General features: G+C 37.3%; 1 protein-coding gene across 3 annotated transcripts in view; it reads left to right on the forward strand.

Moving 5' to 3' along the window:
* Nucleotides 1–24247, forward strand: part of LOC126479952 (ARF GTPase-activating protein GIT1) — a 223215-nt gene that overhangs the window by 79494 nt on the left and 119474 nt on the right. For all 3 annotated transcript variants that reach the window (XM_050103828.1, XM_050103830.1, XM_050103827.1), the window contains exon 4: nucleotides 7457–7587. In XM_050103828.1, the coding sequence (XP_049959785.1) occupies nucleotides 7457–7587 (131 nt within the window). The remainder of the gene's footprint in view (nucleotides 1–7456; nucleotides 7588–24247) is intronic.

Below are 24247 nucleotides of genomic sequence, written 5' to 3' on the forward strand. Positions count from 1 at the left end.
ACATTTAAAAACTTTGAGTTTTCAATCATACTTTGGCGCATTTTTAACACATCAACACAGTTTTTTCAGTCAAAAACATGCAGGCTTATTCACAACCATATCAAGAACATTCTGTGTACCCTACGCACGTTTTATGATCGTATTTTGCGGTATTGACCCAATTTGGGGTGTTTCATGCGTGAAGACTGGGGGGGGGGGGGGGGGGGCGGGCTTTGGTTTTATCCAAAAGCATTATTGTCCGAACCAGTCGCCATCCTGATAATTTCGGATAAACGGGACTTTACTGTATTTAATATTTCAGTTTGTATTAATTATATGAATATTATTTCATATAATTTATTGATGTTTAAAAACTGCACTCCAACTGCTGCTTATTGCTAGTATCTCTCTTCAGAGAGGAAAGAGAAGTCGTTATTATGAGTTGCTCAACACCCCCCCCCCCTCCCCTCCCATCCCCCCCCAAATTGATTGTGAAGTTACAATGATGCTATCATGCTCATGCTCCCCATACCTGAAATTCCCAAATTATATATATATATATATATATATATATATATATATAATTTTTTTTTTTTTTTTTGAGCGTCCACTCTGTAATGTTTTGAAAACTAGCTAGGTTAGATTTTGCTGTTTTGAATGGACTATAAGACTTAACTGCTTCCTGGTTTATGAAAAATGATGTAGTCAGGCAAATCATGAAAGTATCTGGGACACTATTACACTTCCACTTTAGGAAAACCCGCCATATGTCTATGGCACCCATCTTAAAAATAATTTTACATACCTGTAATAACAAATTATGTAAAATCTAAGTAATGGCTTAATTAATTAGTGAGACACATCACTTGACTTAGAAAAAACATAGCAACAAAAGTACACTGTGAAAAGTCAGAATCTATTGAGCTCTGGGGCAAAATGGGCAGTGGCAATTATGCTAGTCCAGACTTTCATTTCCAGTTATTTTGTAAGTAAAACTGATTGCATCATTGTAACCAGGAAAATCAGTAGAATTAACTTAACACTAAATTTAAGTGGAACTTTGCCTAAAAAAACATTTTGGAATATTCATATAAATTTCATGGATGCAACTGTGCTAAAATTAGAAGGAAAAATCGGAAAAAAATATTAGTTATTCATGGGAGTAGAGAACATTGCAGATGAAGGAGTTTCCAAATTGGTTTATATATCAAGTTAGTGTTGGTAGAGATTATACTTGATAACTGGAATAAATTAATAATTGCTTCCTTTTACCAACCCCTGACCCAGATGAAACAGTTGCTAAAAAGTTCAAAGAAAACATAAGTCTCGTTTTTAATTATAGTTAGTGGTGACTTCAATCTACCTTAGATACTCTGACAAAAAACGTGTTTAAAGTCTGTGATACGCATAAGAGATCATCTGAAATCATACTACATACTTTCTCCAAAAGTTATTCTGAATGGTTAGTTCAGGAGCACACTTGAAGTGTAAATAGTAGTGAAAACACAGAGTGAGAGGGCACAGTGGTTAGCACACTGGACTTGTATTCAGGACAACAGTTCAGACTCGCGTCCGGCAATCCTGATTTCGATTTTTCATGAGTTCCCTAAATTGCTTCAGGAAAACGCCAGCATGGTTCCTTTGAAAGGGCACGACTGACTTCCTTCACTCTCCTTCCCTTATCCGATGGGACCGATGACCTCGCTATTTGGTCCCCTTCCCCCAAATTAACCAACCAAGTAGCGAAAGCATACTTGACATCTTAGCAACAAATAATCCAGAGCTAATAGGGAAAATTGTGGTGGACACAAGGATAAGTGTCTATATGGTTGTTGTGAGACTAAATACCGTAACATCCGAATCCACCAAAAATAAATGCAAAATGTACTTACCTAAAAATCAGTTAAAAATTCACTTGACACTTTCCTAAGAGAAAGTCTTCACTCCTTCCAAACTAACTAAGTAAACATAGACCAGATGTGCTGTGAATTCAAAGAAATGGTACCAATGGCAAATGAGAGATATATAACGAATAAATAACTAAGATTGATGGTACTTATCTTCCAAAGTGCAAAAAACAGTTCAAGACACTGTTGTGGAAGCAAAGAAAAAGGCTTTTCAAATAACAGAAAATCTCCAAGATCGGCAATATTTTACAGAAGCTCAAAATTTGGCATGACATTAATGCGAGATGCTTACTTTCTACAATAAAACTCTGCCTTGAAATCTGTTAGTGAATCTAAAGTGAGATTCTGTCAGTACTTTGCAGTAGCATTTGTAATGCTACTGATGGCAGTGCTACTGAAGCGGAGTTACTAAACATGGTTTTCTGAAATTTCTTCACCAGAGAAGATGAAGTAAGTATTCTGGAACTCGAATCAAGAACAGCTGCCACCATGAGTAACTTAGAAGTATTAGGGGAAGTTGGAAAATAAGTTTCCCCTGTCGACTGTGGGCATAGTTGTATGATATGGGCGAAAGATGACACGGCATGTGAACGCGCACATGCAAGACACCGATACACCATTGGGTAGAGGTCGACCGCGATCAAGCAGATGGCACTGTTGCAGTGCCTGCACAAAGCAGAGGCCAACTGCTCAGTTTTTTGCCAGAGCTATGGAGAAAAGGTGCGTTTTGGAGTCGTGGTCAAAAGCGGAAGTGAGAATTGTTATCCGCTATGAATGGGCACGTGGAATATCAGGCACAGAAATTCATAGTTGCCTTGTTGTTGTGGTGTGTGTGTGTGTGTGTGTGTGTGTGTGTGTGTGTGTGTGTGTGTGTGTGTCAGGTGTGATGTCGAGGCAAATGGTGTGGAGATGGTGCCAGCAATTCACTGATGGACGTCAGCAAGTGCAGGACTTACCGAGACCTGGACGGATGCGCACGGCCACTACAGATACAAATGTAAGGAAGGTGGATGACATGATTAAAGCGAACCAGCATATCACAATCGATGCAGTAGCGGCAGAACTTGAAATTGGTCATGAGCAAGCTCACAAGATGATCCACGACATTCTTCGGTGCAGGAAGGTGTCAGCATGACGGGTGCCCAGCCAACTGACCCTGACACACATGGAACAACGCATGACGTTCAGCCTGGAACAGCTTTGTGCATTACCATGAATCTGGCAATGTCGTTCTGTTTTGGATTGTGACGGGGGATGAAACATGGGTCCACAGTTACACGCCCGAATCGAAGGCCGCATCCATGGAGTGGAAACATGTCATCACCTGTCCAAAAGAAGTACTAAAGCACTCCATCTGCAGGTAAAATGCTACTCACCGTTTTCTGGGACGCCACAGGAGTTTTGCTGCTGGACTTATTGGAGGATGCAACCATCAATGTTGCATGGTACAGTGCCACTCTGTCGAAATTGAAAGAGTTGATTCGGAAAAAGCGGCCTGGCCTTCTGAGATCTGGTGTTCTGCTGTTGGATGACAATGCGAGACCACATACGGTGATGGCAACGCAAAACCATATTGCGACTCTTGGTTGGAAGTGCCTACACCATCCGCCTTACAGTCTGGATCTCGCACCAAGTGACTTCCATCTGTTTCCTGCTTTGAAGAACTCTCTTGGCAGAAGGCACTTTGGCAGCAATGCTGACGTCAAACAAGCTGTTCAACGCTTCTTCCATACGCAGGGCCCTGATTTTTTCCTGGAAGGCTTTTTGAAGCTTATAAAGTGGTATGACAAATTTCTCAATGTATTTGGAAATTATGTATAAAAATAAAGATATGTCTTATCTTTAATGTCTCATTTCCTTTTTTTTTCCTTTCACACACAACTCTGACCACAGTCGACAAGGGAAACTTATTTTCCAACTCCCCCATGTATATATCCTCCTTAGAAGTAGATATCCAGACTTAATGCCATATTTTACAGACTATAAGATGCACTTTTTCTTCAAAAAATTTACCTCAAAATTTAAGTGCCTCTTATACTTGAAATTAACATAAAAATGTCCAGTGTTCGGTTTAAAATACCTGCCAGTCTTAAAAATTGTCATATATTCGATGACACAGGAAACCTCTCTCTATCTGGCAACATTGGGTTAAACTCGCAGCAGTAGTACACCAATGCAACGAATGCAAGTAGTCAGAATTCACAAGCTTGTTAACACTGTCTCCCTCTTGTCCCACCACCATGATCACAGAACACTGTCTAGCATATGATGCATCATTGTAGTCTACAGTATCAGTGAACTTGGATTGAAAGTGTTTTGTGTTAGCAGTAACAGTACAATATTTTTGCTAGCAGCTAGTTTTGTAATGGAAAAAAAATAAAAGGTTCTCACATTATGTGGGCTAAAAATTTGAAAGTAATAGCATATGCAGAAGAAAATGGAAACAGGGCAGTTGAAAGGCATTTCGGCCCTCCGCCATCAGAGAAAACCATTTACGACTGGTGGGCTAGTAAAGAACAACTGAAAAGAATGAGGAAGACTAAATGTGCAGATAGAGTACTGAATGTAAAATGACCAGAAGTAGATGATGACATATTGAGATGGATTCAAGGACACCATCAAAATGGCATTGGAATTAATACAAAAATAATTCAATTACACACTTGTAAGCTAGCATTACAGTGGAACTTAACAGGCTTTAAGGGTGGAGTTGGTTGGTGCTACAGGTTTAGGAGGTTTAGGAAGCATCATGGACTTCACATGCAAACCAAAACCACAATATCTCACTATATGTCACATGAGTTTGAAGACGAAATATTATCATTCCATCTTTTTATTATTCAACATCAAAAGAAAACCATTGTGGAACTAAGCCAAATAGCGAGTATTTATGAAACTCGTCTAATATTTGATGTGACAAGTAACAGAACGATTGCCACAAAAGATGCTAAAACCGTAACCTTAAAAACAATTGGAGATGAAAAAATTCACTGCACTTTTGTCCTTTTATGTTGTGCTCACAGTACTAAACTTAATTCAGTAATCGTTTTAAAGTGCAGAACAATGCAAAAATCTTCTGAAATACTGCCAGGTGTAGTTGTTCATGTACATGACAAGGGTTAGATGGATGAGGCTGGTATGAAATTACAAATTAACAGAGTTTGGGAGAGAAGGAAAGGTGCTTTAGTGAAGAAAAGTTATCTTCGTGTGCTAGATTTGAAAAATTCTGTGAAAGAGAAATTGATACAGGGAAATAACGACCTTGCTGTTATTCCAGGAGGACTTTCTTCACAATTGGAACTTCTTGATGTCACGATAAATAAACCATTTAAACTGTATATGAGAGAGGAATGGAACAAACGGACGATGGATGAAACCAAACGTGAATTCACATCTGAAGTGAGCTTTAAAATGACCTACAATCAAACGATTGTGTCAGTGGATAAAACATTCATGGTCGAGAGTCAGAGAATACAGTATTGTTAAATCTTTCTAGTAGTACAGCAAAATAACACTCTCGATGGCAGTGAAGACCATCTTATATATGATGATGAAGGTGAAGAAGAAGAAGAAGAAAGTTCAGATGACAATTTTCAAGGAGTTTAATGGTCAGTTCAGTTTTATAAACAAGGAATTTTTTTAGTCTGGCTTTGCAATCTAATAATAAAAATCATAAAAATGTTGTTTTTTAAAAAATTGGTTAAAAATTAAGGTGCATCTTATAGATCATAAAATATGGTAAAGGCAAGTCTTACAATCTAGATGTGTACCAATTAGGTTCCTTTCAGAGTATGCTGATACAGTAGCTGTGTACTTAACAATTGTATTCGACAACTGGCTCAATGAAAGATCCATACCTAAAGACTGGAAAGCTGCACAGGTTATAACACTACTCAAGCAAAACAAATAGGTCTAATTCACTGAATTACAGATCTATATCAGTGACATCGATTTGCAGTAGGATTTTGGAATGTGTACTGTGTTCACCCATCACGAATTACCTTGAAGAAAACGATTTATTGACAAATAGTTACTGTGCATTCAGAAGTCTTGTTCTTGTGATACATGACTAGCTCTTTACTCATATGAAGTAATGAGTACTATTGACAGGGAATCTAAAGTTGATCTCATATTTCTAGATTTCTAGAAGGCTTTTGAGATTGTGCCTCACAAGCAAATTATAATCAGATTGCATGCCTGTGGAGTGTCTTATCAGCTGTGCGACTGAATTCATGATTTCTTGTCAGAAAGATCAGTTCGTACTAACTGATGGAAAATCATTGAGTAAAACAGGTATGAAATCTGGTGCACCCGAAGGAGGTGTTTTAGGCCTTGTGCTGTTCCAGATCTATATAAAGGATTTAGGAGACAATTTGAGGAGCCCATTACATTGTTTGCAGATGATGCACTGTCTAATGAAGGTATCAGAAGATCGAAACTAATTGCAAAATGATTTATACACAATAGATGTGTGGTGCAAAATGTTACAATTGGCTCTTAAATAATGAAAAGTGTAGGGTCAGCCACATGAGTACTAAAAGAAATCCATTACATTTCAGTTATTTGATGAACCACACTAATTTAAAGTCTGACAGTTCAGCTAAGTACTTAGGGGTTACAGATATGAGTAACTTGAGTTGGAACAATCACATACATAATGTTATGTGTGGAAAGTGAACCAAAGACTAGTTCATTGACAAAACACTGATAATATGCAACAGATGTGCTAAAGAGACTACTAACTACTTATCTGTTCTCTTCTGGAGTATTAGTGTGCAGTATGGGATACAGTCAGATGGGATTGACGGAGGACAATGAAGAAGTTCAAAGAAGGGCAGCTCATTTTCTGTTATTGTGAAATAGGGCAAAATGTTTAATGTATACGATACATAAGTTGGGGTATCAATCATTAAAATATAGGCACTTTTCATTGTGGCAAGTCTTTTCACAAAATTTCAATCACCAACTTCCTCCTCCATATTCACCTTCCTATGTAGGGAGAATTGATCATTGTAATGAAATAAGAGAACTCAGAGATTGCACCAAAAAGTTTGAGTACTGGTTTTTCCTGTGCACTGTTAGTCTGGAACTGTAGAGAAATAGTTTGTAGGTTGTTTGATGAAACCTCTGCCAGGCACTTATTGTGAACTGCTGAGTAGTCTTTAGGTATAGAAAGGAGTAGCTGGTAAGCAGTAAGAATGGAGAACATAACTGAACCTGCCATGAGGTTGATGAATGAGAGAGAAAAACTGTAAAGCTACTGGTGATTAGTGTTGCAAATTGTTTCTCTTTTTCAGAAATTGTCATCATCTTAGTACCTATGCCTAACACTGTGACCAGAAATTGAATATAGTTATTAAGTCTCGGTCCGGCACACAGTTTTAATCTGCCAGGAAGTTTCATATCAGTGCACACTCTGCTGTAGAGTGAAAATTTCATTCTAGAAATATAGTTATTGTTTCACTGTAAACAGAGTTGTGGCTCAATAGATCAAGTAATATCTTGTGTTGTGAAAGTGTGTAAAATGCTGGTACTTAAAATTTAAAAAAAATAATTGTTTCATTTCTCAGGAGAAGGGTACAACTCCTCTTCATGTAGCTGCAAAAGAGGGACAGACCTGCCAGGGAGAGCTGCTTATTGCGTGGGGAGCTGATCCTATGGCTCCAGATGCACATGAACAGACACCAGTTGACTATGCAAGGTATGTGCATTGATCTAGACAGAAATGGTATAAAATAAATGGAGTGCACATATATGATTTTATTCAGTGGAAAAGTGCATGATTGTTGCTGATAGATCTCCTACAGTGATATTCATTCCATTAGCTATGTCTCGTTTCCTAAGTAAATTGGAAAATATTGTGTAAACTACACAGTGCTGGAAGATGTTTTCAGGCAAACAAATAGTAATTGAGTTGTTGTTTGGCTTCCAGTCGGAAGACTCATTTGGTGCAGCTCTCCACACTAGTCATCCTGTGTAGGCCTCTTAATCTCAGTATAATGACTGCAGCCTACACCAATTTTAACTTGCTTACTGTATTCATGCCTTAATCTCCTTCTACAAGTTTTGCTACCATTAATGGGTGCCTGCAGAAATTTATCCATTGGGGGGGGGATTGCAGACTTTAAAATTGTCACTTTTGGGTATAAATGAGTTGGTCAGTTTCGAGAAGCTGTTGTATTTTCTCCCTGTGATCAGCCACATAGTGATACAACTGCCTAAATGAGAGGTTTTGTGGAATCGTAGGAAACCATTTCTAGAACTGTGTGAGAATTCTGTAATGAATAAAAACTCTCTGCTCTAGATTTCGGGAGCGGGAAACAGTCCCCCCATGTCCGCCCTAGCATATGCGTATTGTGTGTCCTATCAGTTGATCCATTCTTTTAGTTAAGTTGTGGCATACATTTCTTTTCGCCCCAATTGGATTGCATGCCAGGTCATTAGTTGTTAGATTTACCCATGTAACTTCTTATATTCTTCAGTAACACTTCATTGGAAAAGCTCCTATTCTCTTCTTATCTGAACTGCTTATTGTCCAGGTTTCAGTCCACACAAATATCTTCAGAATAGACATCCTATCACTTCAGTGTTAACAAATTTCTCTTTTTCAGAAGTGTTTTCTTTGCTGTTTCCAGTCTGCATTTTATATGCTATCTACTTTGGCCATCGTGTTTTATCTTGCTGCCCAAATAAAAAATTCATCTACTACTTTTTGTGCCTCATTTCCTAATTTAATTCTCTCAGCATCACTTGATTCAGTAGGGCCACATTCCAGCACCATTGTATTACTTTTGTTGATATTTGTCTTACGATGTCTTTTCAGGTCACTAACTGTTCTGTCTAGCAACTTTTCTAAGTGCTGTGTGATCTCTGACCAAATTACAGTGTCATCGGCAAACCTCAAAGCTTTTATTTATTCTTCTTTAATGGCAGTTAATTTCAAAAATTTTACTTGGTTTCCATTACATCTTCCTCAATTTACATCTGACTCTCATAACAGCAGTCTGGTTTCTGTACAAGTTGTAAGTAACATTTCACTCTTTGTATTTTACACCAGCTCCTTCAGAATTTCAAAGAGTGTATTCCAGTCAACATTGTCAACAGCTTTCTTTACATCTACAAATGCTATACATACAGATTTGGCTTTCATCAGTGTATCTGTGAGATAAGTCATAAGCTCATTACGGCCTCGTGTTTTCCTAAACTTCTCAGAGACTACTTTCTACCAGGTTCTCCATTCTTCAGTAAATAATTCATGTCAGTGTTTTGTAACTATGACTTATTGACTGTTTGGTGAACAGCGGTAGAATAGGGAGGCGGGCATAAAATATAATGGAAACTGATTAATAATTGCTGTTTGAATAATTAAAAATATATATATATATATATATGGAAAGAATAATTGGAAGAAATTGGAAGGTACAAATGTCCTGAGTGAACTGTAACTGGCACTAATATCAACAGACCTGCAATATTCAATACACTTAAGACCAACATTCTTCATTGAAATTTACATACTTCTCATTATTGCCATTGTGCATAGAGCTGGTTATTAGGATACTGTTACTGGATCACCCTTCCTCTGCTCACACAAAATCCTTGTCTGCTTCGATCCTCTTGATGCAGGATACTCGGGGTGGGTGAAATGATGAACAGATAGGGTTCTGTATATAAATATCCATATACCAACTTTGTCTCCCAAATTGCTTTTGTAACACTTATTTAATGTACGGTTAGAATACACAGTTTTGAGTAATACTAAAATGGTGCAACTCGCCATACCCTCCGTCCACTACCACTTATAGAGTCAAACAGGTGAAGATACAGAAATTAATCAATTGAAGAGCGTATCTCTACATTTTATTTATTTATTTATTTTTTTATCCCAACATTATCGCTGGTACAAAATATAACTTATATATAAGAATGAGAGAATAATAATAATAATAATAATAATAGCCCCTGGAAAAGATAAAATAGCAAATTTCTGGCTAAAGAAGTTCACCTCAACACATTCACATCTAACTAAATTATTTAACAATTACATTGCAGACCCATACACAGTCCCTGATACACTTACTCAAGGAATAACTTATCTGAAACGTAAAGATCAAGCAGACACAGCAAACCCAGCAAAATATTGACCCATAACATGCCTGCCAACAATTCACATAATATTAACTTCAGTCATTACACAGAAATTAATGACACATACAACACAGAACAAAATTATAAATGAAGAACAAAAAGGCTTCTGCAAAGGAGCACGAGGATGTAAAGAGCAACTGATAATAGATGCAGAGGTGACATATCAAGCTAAAACTAAACAAAGGTCGCTACACTACGCATACATTGATTACCAAAAAGCTTTTGATAGTGTACCCCACTCTTGGTTACTACAAATATTGGAAATGTACAAAGTAGATCATAAATTGATACAGTTCCTAAACATAATAATGAAAAATTGGAAAACCACACTTAATATCCAAACAAATTCAAATAATATCACATCACAGCCAATAAAGATTAAGTGTGGAATATACCAAGGAGGCTCATTAAGTCCTTTCTGGTTCTGCCTTGCTCTGAACCAACTATCCAACATGCTAAATAATACAAATTATGGATATAATATTACTGGAACATACCAACACAAAATCACACATTTGCTATACATGGATGATCTGAAACTACTGGCAGCAACAAATCAACAACTCAACCAATTACTAAAGATAACAGAAGTATTTAGCAATGATATAAATATGGCCTTTGGAACAGACAAATGTAAGAAAAATAGCATAGTCAAGGAAAAACACACTAAATAAGATTACATGTTGGATAACCACAGCGACTGCATAGAAGCGATGGAAAAAACAGATGCCTATAAATATCTAGGATACAGACAAAAAATAGGAATAGATAATACAAATATTAAAGAAGAACTAAAAGAAAAATATAGACAAAGACTAACAAAAATACTGAAAACAGAATTGATAGCAAGAGACAAGACAAAAGCTATAAATACTCATGCTATGTCAATATTGACCTACTCATTTGGAGTAGTGAAATGGAGTAACACAGACCTAGAAGCACTCAGTACACTTACATGATCATAATGCCACAAATATAGAATACATCACATACATTCAGCAACAGAAAGATTCACATTAAGCAGAAAGGAAGGAGGAAGGGGATTTATCAACATAAAAAACCTACATTATGGACAGGTAGACAATTTAAGAAAATTCTTTATAGAACGACCAGAAACTAGCAAAATACACAAAGCAATCACTCATACAAATACATCTGCTACACCATTGCAATTTCATAACCACTTCTACAACCCTTTAGATCACATAACATCAACAGATACGAAGAAAGTAAATTGGAAAAAGAAAACACTACATGGCAAGCACCCGTATCATCTAACACAGCCACACATCGATCAAGACGCATCCAACGCATGGCTAAGAAAAGGCAATATATACAGTGAGACGGAAGGATTCATGATTGCTATACAGGATCAAAGAATAAACACCAGATATTACAGCAAGCATATTATTAAAGATCCCAATACAACAACAGATAAACGCAGACTTTGCAAACAACAAATAGAAACATCACATCACAAGCGGATGTACAATACTAGCAAACACAGAATACACCAGAAGACATGACAATGTAGCAAAAGTAATACATCAACAACTTGCCATACAACATAAACTAATAAAACAACACGTTCCCACATACAAGTATGCACCACAAAATGTACTGGAGAATGATGAATACAAATTAAACTGGAACAGAACCTTAGAACAGATAAAACACCACCACATAACAAACCTGACATCATACTCACCAATAAAAAGAAGAAATTAACACAACTAATCGAAATATCCATACCCAATACAACAAATATACAGAAGATAACAGGAGAAAAAATTGAAAAATACATCCAACTGGCTGTAGAAGTCAAGGACATGTGGCATCAGGATACCAATTATACTGTCAGCTACAGGAGTCATACCACACAATATCCACCAGTACATCAGCGCATTACAGCTACATCCAAATGTATGTATACAACTACAGAAATCTGTAATTATTGATACATGTTCAACTACCCGAAAGTTCCTAAATGCAATGTAACATATACCATGCAGTTAAACGGAAGTCACGCTTGATCAAGGTCCGCGTCACTTTCCATTTTTGACCAGACATAACCTCTGAGAAAGGAAAGAAATAATAATAATAATAATAATAATAATAATAATAATGATAATAATATGATCCATTACTAATTGCACCCAACTGTGCACTGACATCATACAGAGGTGCACAGTGTCTGGGCTTATTTCGCTTTTTGAGGATGGATAACGCTGGCCGATATGGGCATAGCCTTTATTATTCAGCTGTTGGATTTATCCTATGTAGATATCAATTTATAAGGGCATGTCAGCTTCCCTTAGCGCGCACACACACACACACACACACACACACACACACACACACACACACACACACGCGCACACACACCTAAGTTTTCCTAGGTAACAAAGTGCTTGCTGTAACTGCATAGTCCCATTATTGTCAATAAGTGTCTGCCTAGTGTTTAGTTTGCGAAGCCTGCGCGCCCAGATCAATGTCCATTACCATCCTAGTTCGCACTCTCATGTGTAATACAAAGTCAGTGTGTCCATTTTGTGTATTCACACTAACCTTCACTGCAAAAATTCGTGTAGCTCATGTTCAGCGGCTTGATCCTTTGTGAAATCTTCGATGCGGTGACAACTGGTTTCCATAACAGTGGCTCGAGGAATTTATTTCACCTTGTCGCTCACACTTAGTCAGTGGAAACACCAGTCGTACATCAGACACCCATTGACAAGGTAAGTTTCTTGCCACTCTTACGATGTTGTTGAGCACAGAAAATTCATGTTACATGAAATATTGTCATCTTTAGTTTACTTTGTGCACTCCCGTGTATTAACACACACATTTAACACTTTGCAGGCAGTTTTCGTATGTTTTAGCATTTTGCTTTTGAGCGTCTTTCATACCGTTGTATTACACAGAGTTTCTGTGGTGTCCTTTCCACATACTATACAGAAAAAAATACAACTGCAGAAATAAACTTATGCTATTCATTTGCTGACATGCCATTATTGTTGCTTGTATACTTTATAATCTGATTGTCGTTTTGTTTTAGTACATTTTGCTAAATATAATTTCGTTACATTGTTCAATTCAAATTATATGAGTACACTTTTTACTCTTGTTTGGTTTTACATTATTCACATAACATTCATACAATAATGGATTCAGTTTCCTTTTATGGCATAAATTAACATACATCTCATTCAAATTCACAGTGGCTTCTTGTCAGAGTATATTTGTCAATTTCAAAGACTTAAAGAAGAAAACTATAGTCGCTACAATAGATTCTACGCACTGCTCAAATAACTACGCATGGCCTTTCCTCTCTAGCATTCTCCAGAAAGGATCTACTCACTACAGGATGATGAAAGTTCACGGAAAGGGATTTATGTGCTCAGTTATGTCTCGTTGCTGGTCTTAACTGTGTTCCCCAGAACAAAATAGTTTGTTGCAAATCTGACGATGCCAGTTGTATCGAATACTTTTTCAGTGTTCATTTATTTTATTTATTTATTTCATGTTCCGTAGATCCAGTTAATGAGTCAATCACAAGGATATGGAACGTGTCAAATTGTACAGGTTTTAGTTTAAACTTACGATAAATACAAGGGCAATTCAATGCCAAATTGTACACAGTTTAAGTAAGACATACTATAAATACAGTAATAGAGACAATGTCAGCTAGATAACATAACAACCATTTAACAGAAAAAGGAGTTTCAAATAAAGGTTAAAGATAAGAGCACAAAGTTAAATCAGATATTAGGCCTACAAGAGTAAATACAGGTACAGCCAATTTGGTGTTGCAAAAAGTGCGCTAATGCTCAAATGCACAATAAAATCAATTGAACTACTTCTAGACACAATAAGTTTAGTGATGGTATACATTTTCTTTCAGATATTCATCCACAGTATAAAAAGATTTCTCTGTCAGGTAATTGTTGTGACAGTGCCAAGAGATTTAAAAGTGCCGCTACGTCAGTACGCGAACACGGCGATAGAGGCGCTCCGCAGCTCGGCCGAGCACGGGAGCGCCACCTGGCTATGAACGGCGCCGGCCGCATGTCACAGCACGGGAGTGGAGTGACAGATTCGGAGTTGGAAGCATGTAACTCGCTATTGCTCTACGTTGTATATCCACACAATGTATTACAATTCAAGGTTATAACAGTAATCTTTGAGAACTTGTTTAAATTTTGGCAGTTCTGTATGAACACATTTGATATGTAGTGGTAGAGCATTGAACAGTGTAATGCTGGAGTAGGAAACTCCTTTTTGTACCAGAGTGAGACGTTTCATTTCGAAATGTAGATTGTTTTTGTTTCTGGTGTTATAGCCATGGAATTTACTGTTGTCTTGGTAGATAGAATAATTTTTGCACACAAAGGTCAGCAAGGAAAAAATATACTTTGAGGCAGTTGTTAGGATACTTATCTTCCGAAACAAGTGCCTGCAAGAGTGTCTTTGATGGACCCCACACATTATTCTGATTGCTTTTTTTTTAATGGTGAAAACTTTTTTTGCGAGTGGTTGGTTCCCCCAGAATATGATAGCATATGACATCAATGAGTGGAAGTAGCCAAAGTAGGCAACCTTAATGGTGTCAACTTCAGCCACTGAAGAAATTACCCGTAATGCAAATGTTGCCGAGCTAAGTTTTTTACATAGATGAAGAATGTGAACTGACCAATTACATTTACTGTCTATGTAAGCACCCAGGGATTTTGTATCTTCAACTTTCTGTATTGGTTGATCTCTACATTTTATGTTAATTTCATCGAGATTACTTTGTGATGTATGGAACCTCATATAATGAGATTTATCTGCATTGAGTGAGAGACCATTCGAGGAGAACCAATTTAAGATGTCATTAAAAACAGTATTTGTAGTTAGTTCGAGATCGTGATCAATCAAATCGTCAGTTTGAATTGTGGTGTCATTGGCAAACAGGGTAAATTTGCTGTTTGTCTCAGAACAAAAAGGAAGATCATTAATAAAGATGAGGAAAAGCAGTGGGCCCAAAACGGAGCCTTGAGGCACACCACACGTTATCGTGCCCCATTCAGACGAGGCAGGTTCTCCAGAAGAGCCATTTAGCATTACAGTCTGCTTCTGATCCTGTAGATATGATTGTAGCCACAAGCCAACAGTACTACCTAAACCATAGTATTCTGCCTTTTTCGAAAGAATTCGGTGGTTTACACATTCAAAGGCTTTTGTAAGATCACAAAAAACACCCACTGGAGACATTTTTTTGTTAATTGCTCCCAAAACTTGGTTGCTGAAAGAGAATATTGCCTGTTCAGTACAAAGACCGGCACGAAAACCAAACTGATTTTTTCTTAAGATACTGTGGAAGTTGAGATGGTCTACAATCCTCCTGTGCATGAGTTTTTCTAGAATTTTTGAGAAGGTAGTTAATAGGGATATTGGGCGATAGTTTGTAACGATGCTTTTATCACCTTTTTTAAAGGTTTGTCAGGGACAATCCCTTCTTGTAGGGATGTATTGTATATGTTGCATAAGATGGGACTAACAAATTTATAACTGTGTTTCAGTATTTTATTAGAAATATTGACCACACCAGCAGAATTTTTATTTTTTAATGATCTAATTACTCTTATGACTTCGCTCACAGTAACTGGAGGTAAAGATAACTGTGGGATTCTGTTGCTAGTAGCTTTCTGTAGGAGGGACGATGATTCTTCCATAGAACCATTACAGCCTGTCTTCTCTGCTGCTCTCAAAAAGTGGTTATTAAATATTTCTGCAACCAACTCATGTTTCTTTATGATACTGTCCCCTGTTTTAATCTCTACCTGAGACATGTTCCCTGTTGTTCTGCCAGTTTCCCTCTTTATTACATTCTATATAGTTTTAATTTTATTTTCTGAGCTTTCAATTCCTGATTTTATGCACATACTTTTAGATTTATTTATAACCTTCTTGAGAATGCTACAGTAAAGCTTGTAGTGTTGTCGTTCCTTTGGATCATTACAAGTCCTGAGAGAACTGTATAACATCCTCTTTGTTCTACAAGATGTTATTATCCCTGTAGTGATCCAAGACTTCTTGGCATTGCCTATATGACTATTTTTGGGAAAGATGGACTCAAATACAGACATGAATTCATTTAAAAATGAATTGTACTTTTTGTTTACATCTGTTTTCCTATAAACTGGGCTCCAATCTATCTCTTTTAGGCTGTCATTGAATTTTAAAAGGCCCTGTTCATTTATTATCCTAAAAGATTTCCAAGAATGCTCGGAACTGTTGCACACACTGATGTAATTGAGCCTAAGCAATTGACCACCATGATCAGAAAGGCCAAGGATTGGATGTACAGTGATCTCATTGCATTTAGACTTATCTATGAATATATTATCTCTCAGACTTTTACTGTTAACAGTAACATTAGTCGGGAAATCTGCTATTGCCATCAGTTTATAAGACTCCATTAAATGTTCTAAATCAGCTTTACTATAGCTCTCATTTAGGATATCAACGTTAAAGTCACCAGTAATTATCAAGTTCTTGGACTTTGAGTACAGTATGGATAATAAAGAATCTAAGTGCTTAAGAAATACATTCAAATTCCCTGAGGGAGATCTATACAGTGCTAACACTACAGCCGTGAAGTGATTTACATTAATCTCAAAACCACATACTTCAATTTCTTGCTCTATAGAATGGCTCTTTAAATCTAATGCATTGTAAGAGATGTTGTTTTTTACATAAATTACCACTCCACCTTTTTCCATAATGGTTCTAGAGTAATGCGCTGCCTGACAGTAACCACGTAGCTGTAACCTTTCAATATCTTTCACATGATGTTCACTAACACATAATCCATCAGTATCTTTTATTCCTTGTGGTTCCTCTAACAGAACAGTAATGTTATTTACTTTATTACCAAGTCCTCCCACATTTTGGTGAAAAATCATTTCTTTGGAATTAGAGACAGATGTAAACTTTTGCCTAAAAAATTATCTGTAGCTACAGACACAGTACATTCATTACTAACAATTTCCTGAAACATTTGAGTTTGAAACCGAGTCTGACTTGATGGCTGGAGCCATTTAAGTGTGATTGGTTTCAACTTTGGGGTACATTTGTGGACTTCTTCCAATATTTTTGTTTTTAAGAGGGTACCTAATGCTTGTTTTGCTGATCTGTTCAGGTCCATACCATGTCTTGTAAATCATTCTTGTCCAAAAGTGCTTATATCTACAACACAAGTATTGTTAAAATGCTTACACAACTTTGCTAACTTAGAGTTCGTTGTGAGATAGCCTCATTTACACAGGACTGTGGGTTTAAGTCATGTCTCTTTGGAATGTTCACAACAAATACCTTAGACTGATGAAGCGCTGATATTTTCTTCCTGAGTGACTGTATGACATCATTCCCTTCATTGCAGGCAACATTGTTTGAGCCACCTATTAAGATTAAACACTCATTTTTTACTTTTTCAGGATCACACCCCGCTACAACTTCTTGAAGTTTAGCACCTGGCTTCACAATTCCACAAACATCGGCAGCATTAAAACTGCTTTTCACTATATCAGCCATGCCTCTACCATGACTATCAACGAAAATGTGAAGACGATTTGTTGATGTTTCACTCACAGCAGACTGGATCACACAACTGCCACTTTCATTGCTGTTAACTGAACGTTGTGGCTTTGGAAGATCAAACCTAACCTTTTTCTGATAGTTTATCGGTACACTCTTCTTACGATTGTTTTCACTTTCTGTGAGACTATTACTAGAACAAAGTACATCAAAATTGTTTACATTCTCAAATCTCTAAACAGTTGCTGTAGACGAAGTTTTAGTGCCGAATGTTTGATGCTTGTTGTGTACTACCTTCCATTCTGATTATTTATCAGCGTCATTTTGTGGCAATTTAGCCATGTTCTGGCGAAAGTTTTTGTCCTTCTGCCTGTCTTGAAGCAATGGATCCATGTTTCGCTTCGACTTCAGTTCCACTCCTTGGCCATTGTTAAGTGGTATGACAATGGCGAAGGAGTGCTTGGTCGAAAGCTCGTGTAGTTTTAAGCAATTGACGCAGTTGGAAACCTGAGAGCATTTTATTCAATGTTATCACCGCGAGACTCTGCATTCATACACCTCTTTCATATATTCAACCACGTATTCATTTACTTCAGTGTGCAGTCGTGCCATCACAAACTCATTTAATGTCATGTGTGCATCTCTGCTTACCTTGTAAATCTGAAAGATAAAGTTCATTATAGCCGTGGTGCGACCTCTTATTCAGTTTGCCACTTATATTTGTTTACCTGCAGTGAAAATTTTCTGGTCCATCAAATATAATTAGTGCTTGTACCTTCAATACTTAAATTTGTAAATACATAGACGTAATGTATATAGTAGATTAACTTCAGTAAATCAGCATCTCTTTCCGTGTATATAATCCCTTAGCCTATCTTAGTTTGAGCTTATTGTGTAGATAGTTGTAGGTGTAGTATAGACTCTCCCTTAATTTTCTATGTCCCTGTTAATGCAATAGGCTTTACAAATGCTAGTCCAGACTGTAGCTCATAGGGCTTGTTTGTTTTGGGTGCTCCAACACTTTCAGCTGTGTCTGTCTGGCCCCACGCACTTGCGGTTTATTGACTAGCTTGCTCCCCAATGCACGTGCACTGCGACGCTCTGATACCATTAACGTTGCGATGAGTTGTGTATTGCATTGTTCACTACTGTGTGTTTCACAAGTTCGTTTATTCATTTACAACTGGGTTACATGCAAGGTGAAATGTTGTATTTAAAGTATTGTCATCACTAGAAACACAAAAGTACAATTCTTCCTTGTTACATCCACTCACCTTATCATTTACACATTTGACATATAAGAAAAAAAAATTTTTTTTTCCTTACCAACTAAGAACATAAATTCTGGAATGTGATTTTCCAGCATCTTAAATCTAATATTATTATACATATATACAATTTAGAGGATGTACAGCCCTTCTTCAATACATAAATGTTCTCACGTCTTTGTGTCAGTGTAGGCCATTGTCTTTACCTGTGTTTGCGTGTACCAATCTGTATGTTGCCGGGTAGGGGATTTTAGTAATTATGTATGGTTCAGTGTATGGTAGTTGCCACTTACGGTTCAGTTTTCCAATTTTTGTGGGTTTGGGATGTGTTCCAAATAACACCTATTGTCCTATGTAAAATTGTGTTGTACGTTTCAGCTTTGACGTAAATTCCTTTCCTATGTTTAGCCCAGGTTTTAAGGTTGATTAATGGTTGTCTTATTTTATCATCTGATAATTCTGGTATTGGTATATTGGGCAAAGGTTTTTCCCATTCGCATATCTGTTTGCAATTGAACATCAGCTCATTTGGTGTAAATCCAGCTGATGTATGGGGAAGGCTGTTAACAACTTGTAAGAAAGGAGTGACATATTGAGTCCACTTGGTATGTTTATGAGGTATATAGGTCCTCACAAACCTGTTGAATTCCTTAAACACCCTTTCTGTGGGGGTTGCTTAGAGATGAACTTTGGGTACTAAAATGTGTTTGATTTGGTTGGAATCTACAAAATTTTCCATTTATGTCCAACAAAATATGAGACATCATCTGTTAACATGACTTCTGGTTTTTTTTACTCTTGCAAAATAATCCTCTTTAATTTGTCTTAAAATTGAACTGACTGTAACATTCAGTACAGCACACAGTTTTACGTTTTTTGTGAAAATATCATACAGGCCTACTATATATTTTACTCCTCCCTTACCTCTGGGATAGGGTCCAGGCACATCTAACTACACCTTTTCTAGAGGTTTCTTAGCCACAATGGGATGTAGTTCTATCCTCTTGGAAATTTTAGAATGTTTTGCTTGCTGTAAAACAATACTCTCTTACCACCTATAGTACTCTCTGTCTAAGGTTGGGGAAATAACAGTATTTACCTATTTTGTCAGTGCATTTTGCAGTGCCATAATGGCCCCAAGTATTGTGTGTTATAAGATAAAATCATCCACATATTCCTCTGGCAAACACATGCGCCATTGTTCTAGTTCGGTAGGGTATAGAATAGAACTCCTTTGCGAATAGTGAAAAACCTTTTTAACTTTTCATCATTGTTATGTGTAAGTTTTGCTCTTACCTTACTACAGCATGTGTCTTCCTGTTGTAATTGCTTCGTGTGTTTACACATGTGGACACATTATGGTCAGAGTGTTTTGTCCTTTATCAACATAGCTCTTATTTCACCTTCCTGCTCTAAAAGATTGCTGAATTGTTTTAGGCCTTGTGGTAGTCGAGAAAGAGCATGAGCTATTATGTTTTGATTTCCTTTTATGTATACTATTTCAAAATTGAGTTCTTGGAGATACATACACCACCTGGCTATCTGTCAGTAAGGTGCGGTTGGTGAAGCTAATTACTTTTGGGATCAGATTTCCCTCTTCTTCTACCATTTGAAAAGGCATGGACCCAGACCCTGAGAAGATGCGTTGGCGCATAAAAAAGATCTTTCTTCATGTCTGTTTGAGATAAAATATTAGCATGTAATAAGGCTTGCTTCATGTTCTCGAAATCGGTTTGTCATTGCTTGTCTCATAATCAAGGTCAATTTTTCCGGAGATGATTGAGTAAAGCATCACTGTTCATATGTTGGTTAGGGATGAATTTCCTAAAAAATGACACTAGGCCTAAGTATGCCTTTAATTGTCTCCTGTTTTGTGGAACAGGGCAGTTCCTAATGGCATCAAGTTTTTTTTAATCTGGCAGTATGCCTTCCGAAGAGATTGTGTGTCCTAAAAGTCTTACCTTTTATTTTCCATAATTAGATTTCTTGAGATTTGCTATTACTCCATATTTGGAAAAGTGGCTCAATACTTGTTCAATTAATTTTAAATGTTCTACCCAAGTGGGTGTAGCAACTAAAACATTGTTCATGTATACTGTTACCTTACTCAAAAGTTCAGGCCCTAGCACTCTGTCAAGTGCAGAGGTAAATACACCTGCACTTATATTCAATCCAAATGGTAATACTTTAAATTCAAAGCTCCTGCCCTCACGTACGAAGGCGGCATACTTCCAACTTTCTTCATGTAGTTAGTTTTATTTGCCAATATGATGACCGGAGGTCGATTATAGTAAGAAATTTAGCATCATGGAATTTCATAAGCTGTTCCTCTAAATTGTCTGGACATGTTCGGACTGGTACAATAATCTTATTCATGTTACGTGAATCAAGGGCCTAGTGCACCTTGCCATCTGGCCTACTCACGGCCAAAATTGGACTACAATAAGGGGAAAATGAAGTTGTGTTATGCCCCATTCAAGCATCCTGTTGATCTCTCTTTTCTTACTGCTTCCCTCTTTGTCCATACCGATTAAACAATCAACTATTAATTTCTTTACTATCAAAAAAATTGCATCATACAGAAGACTGTCCTAATTGTACAGGAATTAAGGCCTGTATCTTGAGTTCTTTTGATTTCAGTTTGTACCTTGCAGTTCTGCACTGGCAGTGAGGGTATATGCCCACATATCTTCACTTCTTGAAAGAACCCCTGAGACATCAAATTAGTCGTAGTACCTGTGTCAAGCACAATGGGTACATCAAGGTCAAATATTTTGGATTTAATAGTAGCTTGTACCTTGTCCTCCATCAATTTTTTCTGCGTACCTTGATACAGATTATCTTTTACATCACTGCCTTGATCGTATCTGATAAAGCAAGTGTCGATCAAGCTCGTGCCCACACTCTCCTCTAAGGTCACAGAATGGGGGCCTACCATGACCAGTTCAAGTCTCCAGCGTCGCCATAGCAATGGCCTCTGACTTAGGCGTAACTTCCACTACGTGGACTGTTGGTGTTTGATTATGCCAGTTAGTATCCTGTGAGGCTCTCAACTGAAATGATCTTTGCCACTGTGTGTTATTCGGCATATGTGCGTTACTTTGCTGGCCGAGTTCCCCTGTCTGTGGGTTATGCGGTTGTCTGGTATTGTTTTGCATTTGCCAAGTGATCGGCTGATTATTGCTGGTAGCTTGTATCTGTACATACTGGCCATGCGCTACTCGCCCGTTGTAGTTGTAGTTGTTTTTGCTAAATTTTTGCCCATTTCTTTTATATCCCCTTTGAATTTACGGGTTTCTCCATTACCATTGTGATTATTGTTACCATTACCATAGGTCTGTGCAGGGTAAGATTGCCATCTGTGTTACACTATGAATTTGTTGTTTATTTGTTGGTCTGTAAATCTCTGTGGCGCTGTCAGTGTATTAACAGACTTGGGTTGTACCAGTCTCTCTTCGTATATCAAATCTGTTGAGTCCAGTACAGATAGAAAGTATTCAGTGTCATGTTCAGGAATGGTAACGAGTTTTTCTCTAATGTGGGCAGGAAGATGGCTCTTTAAAATTTTCAGCACATCTACTTGAGATACCGGGTTCGTCCAGTGCCTGGTTTATTCAAATATTTTTCAAAATAGCCCCTTAAGTTTCCATATTTGCAATTGAACAGAGCTGGGTTGAATACTTCACGTTTGAGCCTCTCTTGTATGCCCCCACACCAATATTTATCCAGAAAGGCTACCTCAAAGTGTTCATAGTAGTGGCAACGTTCCACCATGTCTGTAGCCCATAGCAGAATGTCACCCTGTGTGTATCCAACAAAAAATCTAATTTTCTGGGTTTCAGTCCAGGTAAGAGGTAGAACATTTTGAAATGCTCTGATAAAGATCACGGGGTGTGTTCTTTTCTCTTCAGAGGTAAATATCAGAAATTGTCAATTCCTAAGTAATCCCTCATCTGTAAGTAATGTTGGAAAAACTCGCCTTGCTGTCAGTGACATACATGTTCATGTTCACTTGTGGCGTGGCGCGTTGCAACTGCGCTTGCTTGACAGGTGCAACTGCCGGTAAGTGTTGTTGCATTGTGCAACCTTTGCTGTTTTCCTTAGACAGGCTAGCCCTGTATTGTGGGTAACCGGTGAAGGTATCTAACTTCTCTAAAAGCACAGATTTGTTTTCTGTCATATGTTGTTTTGCAATGTCTTCAGTTTTAACAACAGTGCCTTGTAACTTTTCCTCTGCTTCCTTTAAACCTAAATCTGTTTTAACTAGAAGTTGAATACTTTTTCAGGAAGAGTGCTTCCCTTATCCAGCATCCCAGCTTCAGCTTTTTCAGTTATTTCCTTTACATCCGCACATAACTTATCTCTGTGTTTTTGCTAATTCTGACTCTAAACTTAACGGGTCTACTCTTAGACTCAACTTGTGTATTTCTGTAGATAGGATATTGCATATGACTTGCAGCTTGCTGACTGCGTTTGTCACATTTCTTACTGACTCATGCACTTGGGATTGAGTCTCCTGAATTTGAGGATATGCTTCACTAAGGTTTTGTAACTCACCTGCAAGTTGTTCCTGTTTATAGTCTACGGATGTTACTTTTTCCGTTAACGTATTTATATTTCGGGACATGTTGGTAATTGTTTCTTGTTTTAGTTGTTTACCTAGCTCTGTCAACTTCCAGGATAGTTCGTCAGAGAATTCAGTGCATACAGTTCTGCTCACCGTACTGAACTGTTGACTAATACTATTCTTGAAATTGTTAAATGCCTGATTTTGTTGTGTAAGCTGTTGTCCTATATTTTCCAGATGTTCTGTGAACTGCTGCGTAAACTGTTGTCCTATATTTTCCTGATGTCTTGTAAACTGTTGTTTTATTAGTTGCACGAGTTGTGTCTAATTGTGTGTCTCGCTAGTATTTACATTGCTTTTATTAACTGTCTCCTGCTCTTGCGTTCGTGAAATCACATAATCAAAGGAATTTTCGCAGTCTCGCACTTCAGTTCCACAATGTGGAAAAAATGTTTCCTGGTGTGAACTGAAAAATTGTCTCATAAATTGTATCATAAAAGTGAAATCATGATTAGTTATATTATCAGTGTCATCATTTTTTAATAGTAGGCCGCCAACCTGGTTGTTTTGGTAGCCTTCGGACTGTTCACAAGTTGGCACATTACTTCCAACTGCTGCCAAGCTCGGATTTCCAACATCGTGGCATATTGTATTTTGTAATGAGTTTTCAACAATGGCAATTTCATTTGACTTCATTGTGAACAGTGTTTAACATAATTACGAAAAAAAAAATTCAAAAATGAAATTTTGTTTGTATTGGTACTTTACAATTAAAGCGGACTTATGTGTGTATTCAT

The sequence above is a fragment of the Schistocerca serialis genome, chromosome 1 (assembly GCF_023864345.2).
Source record: "Schistocerca serialis cubense isolate TAMUIC-IGC-003099 chromosome 1, iqSchSeri2.2, whole genome shotgun sequence".
Lineage (NCBI taxonomy): Eukaryota > Metazoa > Arthropoda > Insecta > Orthoptera > Acrididae > Schistocerca > Schistocerca serialis.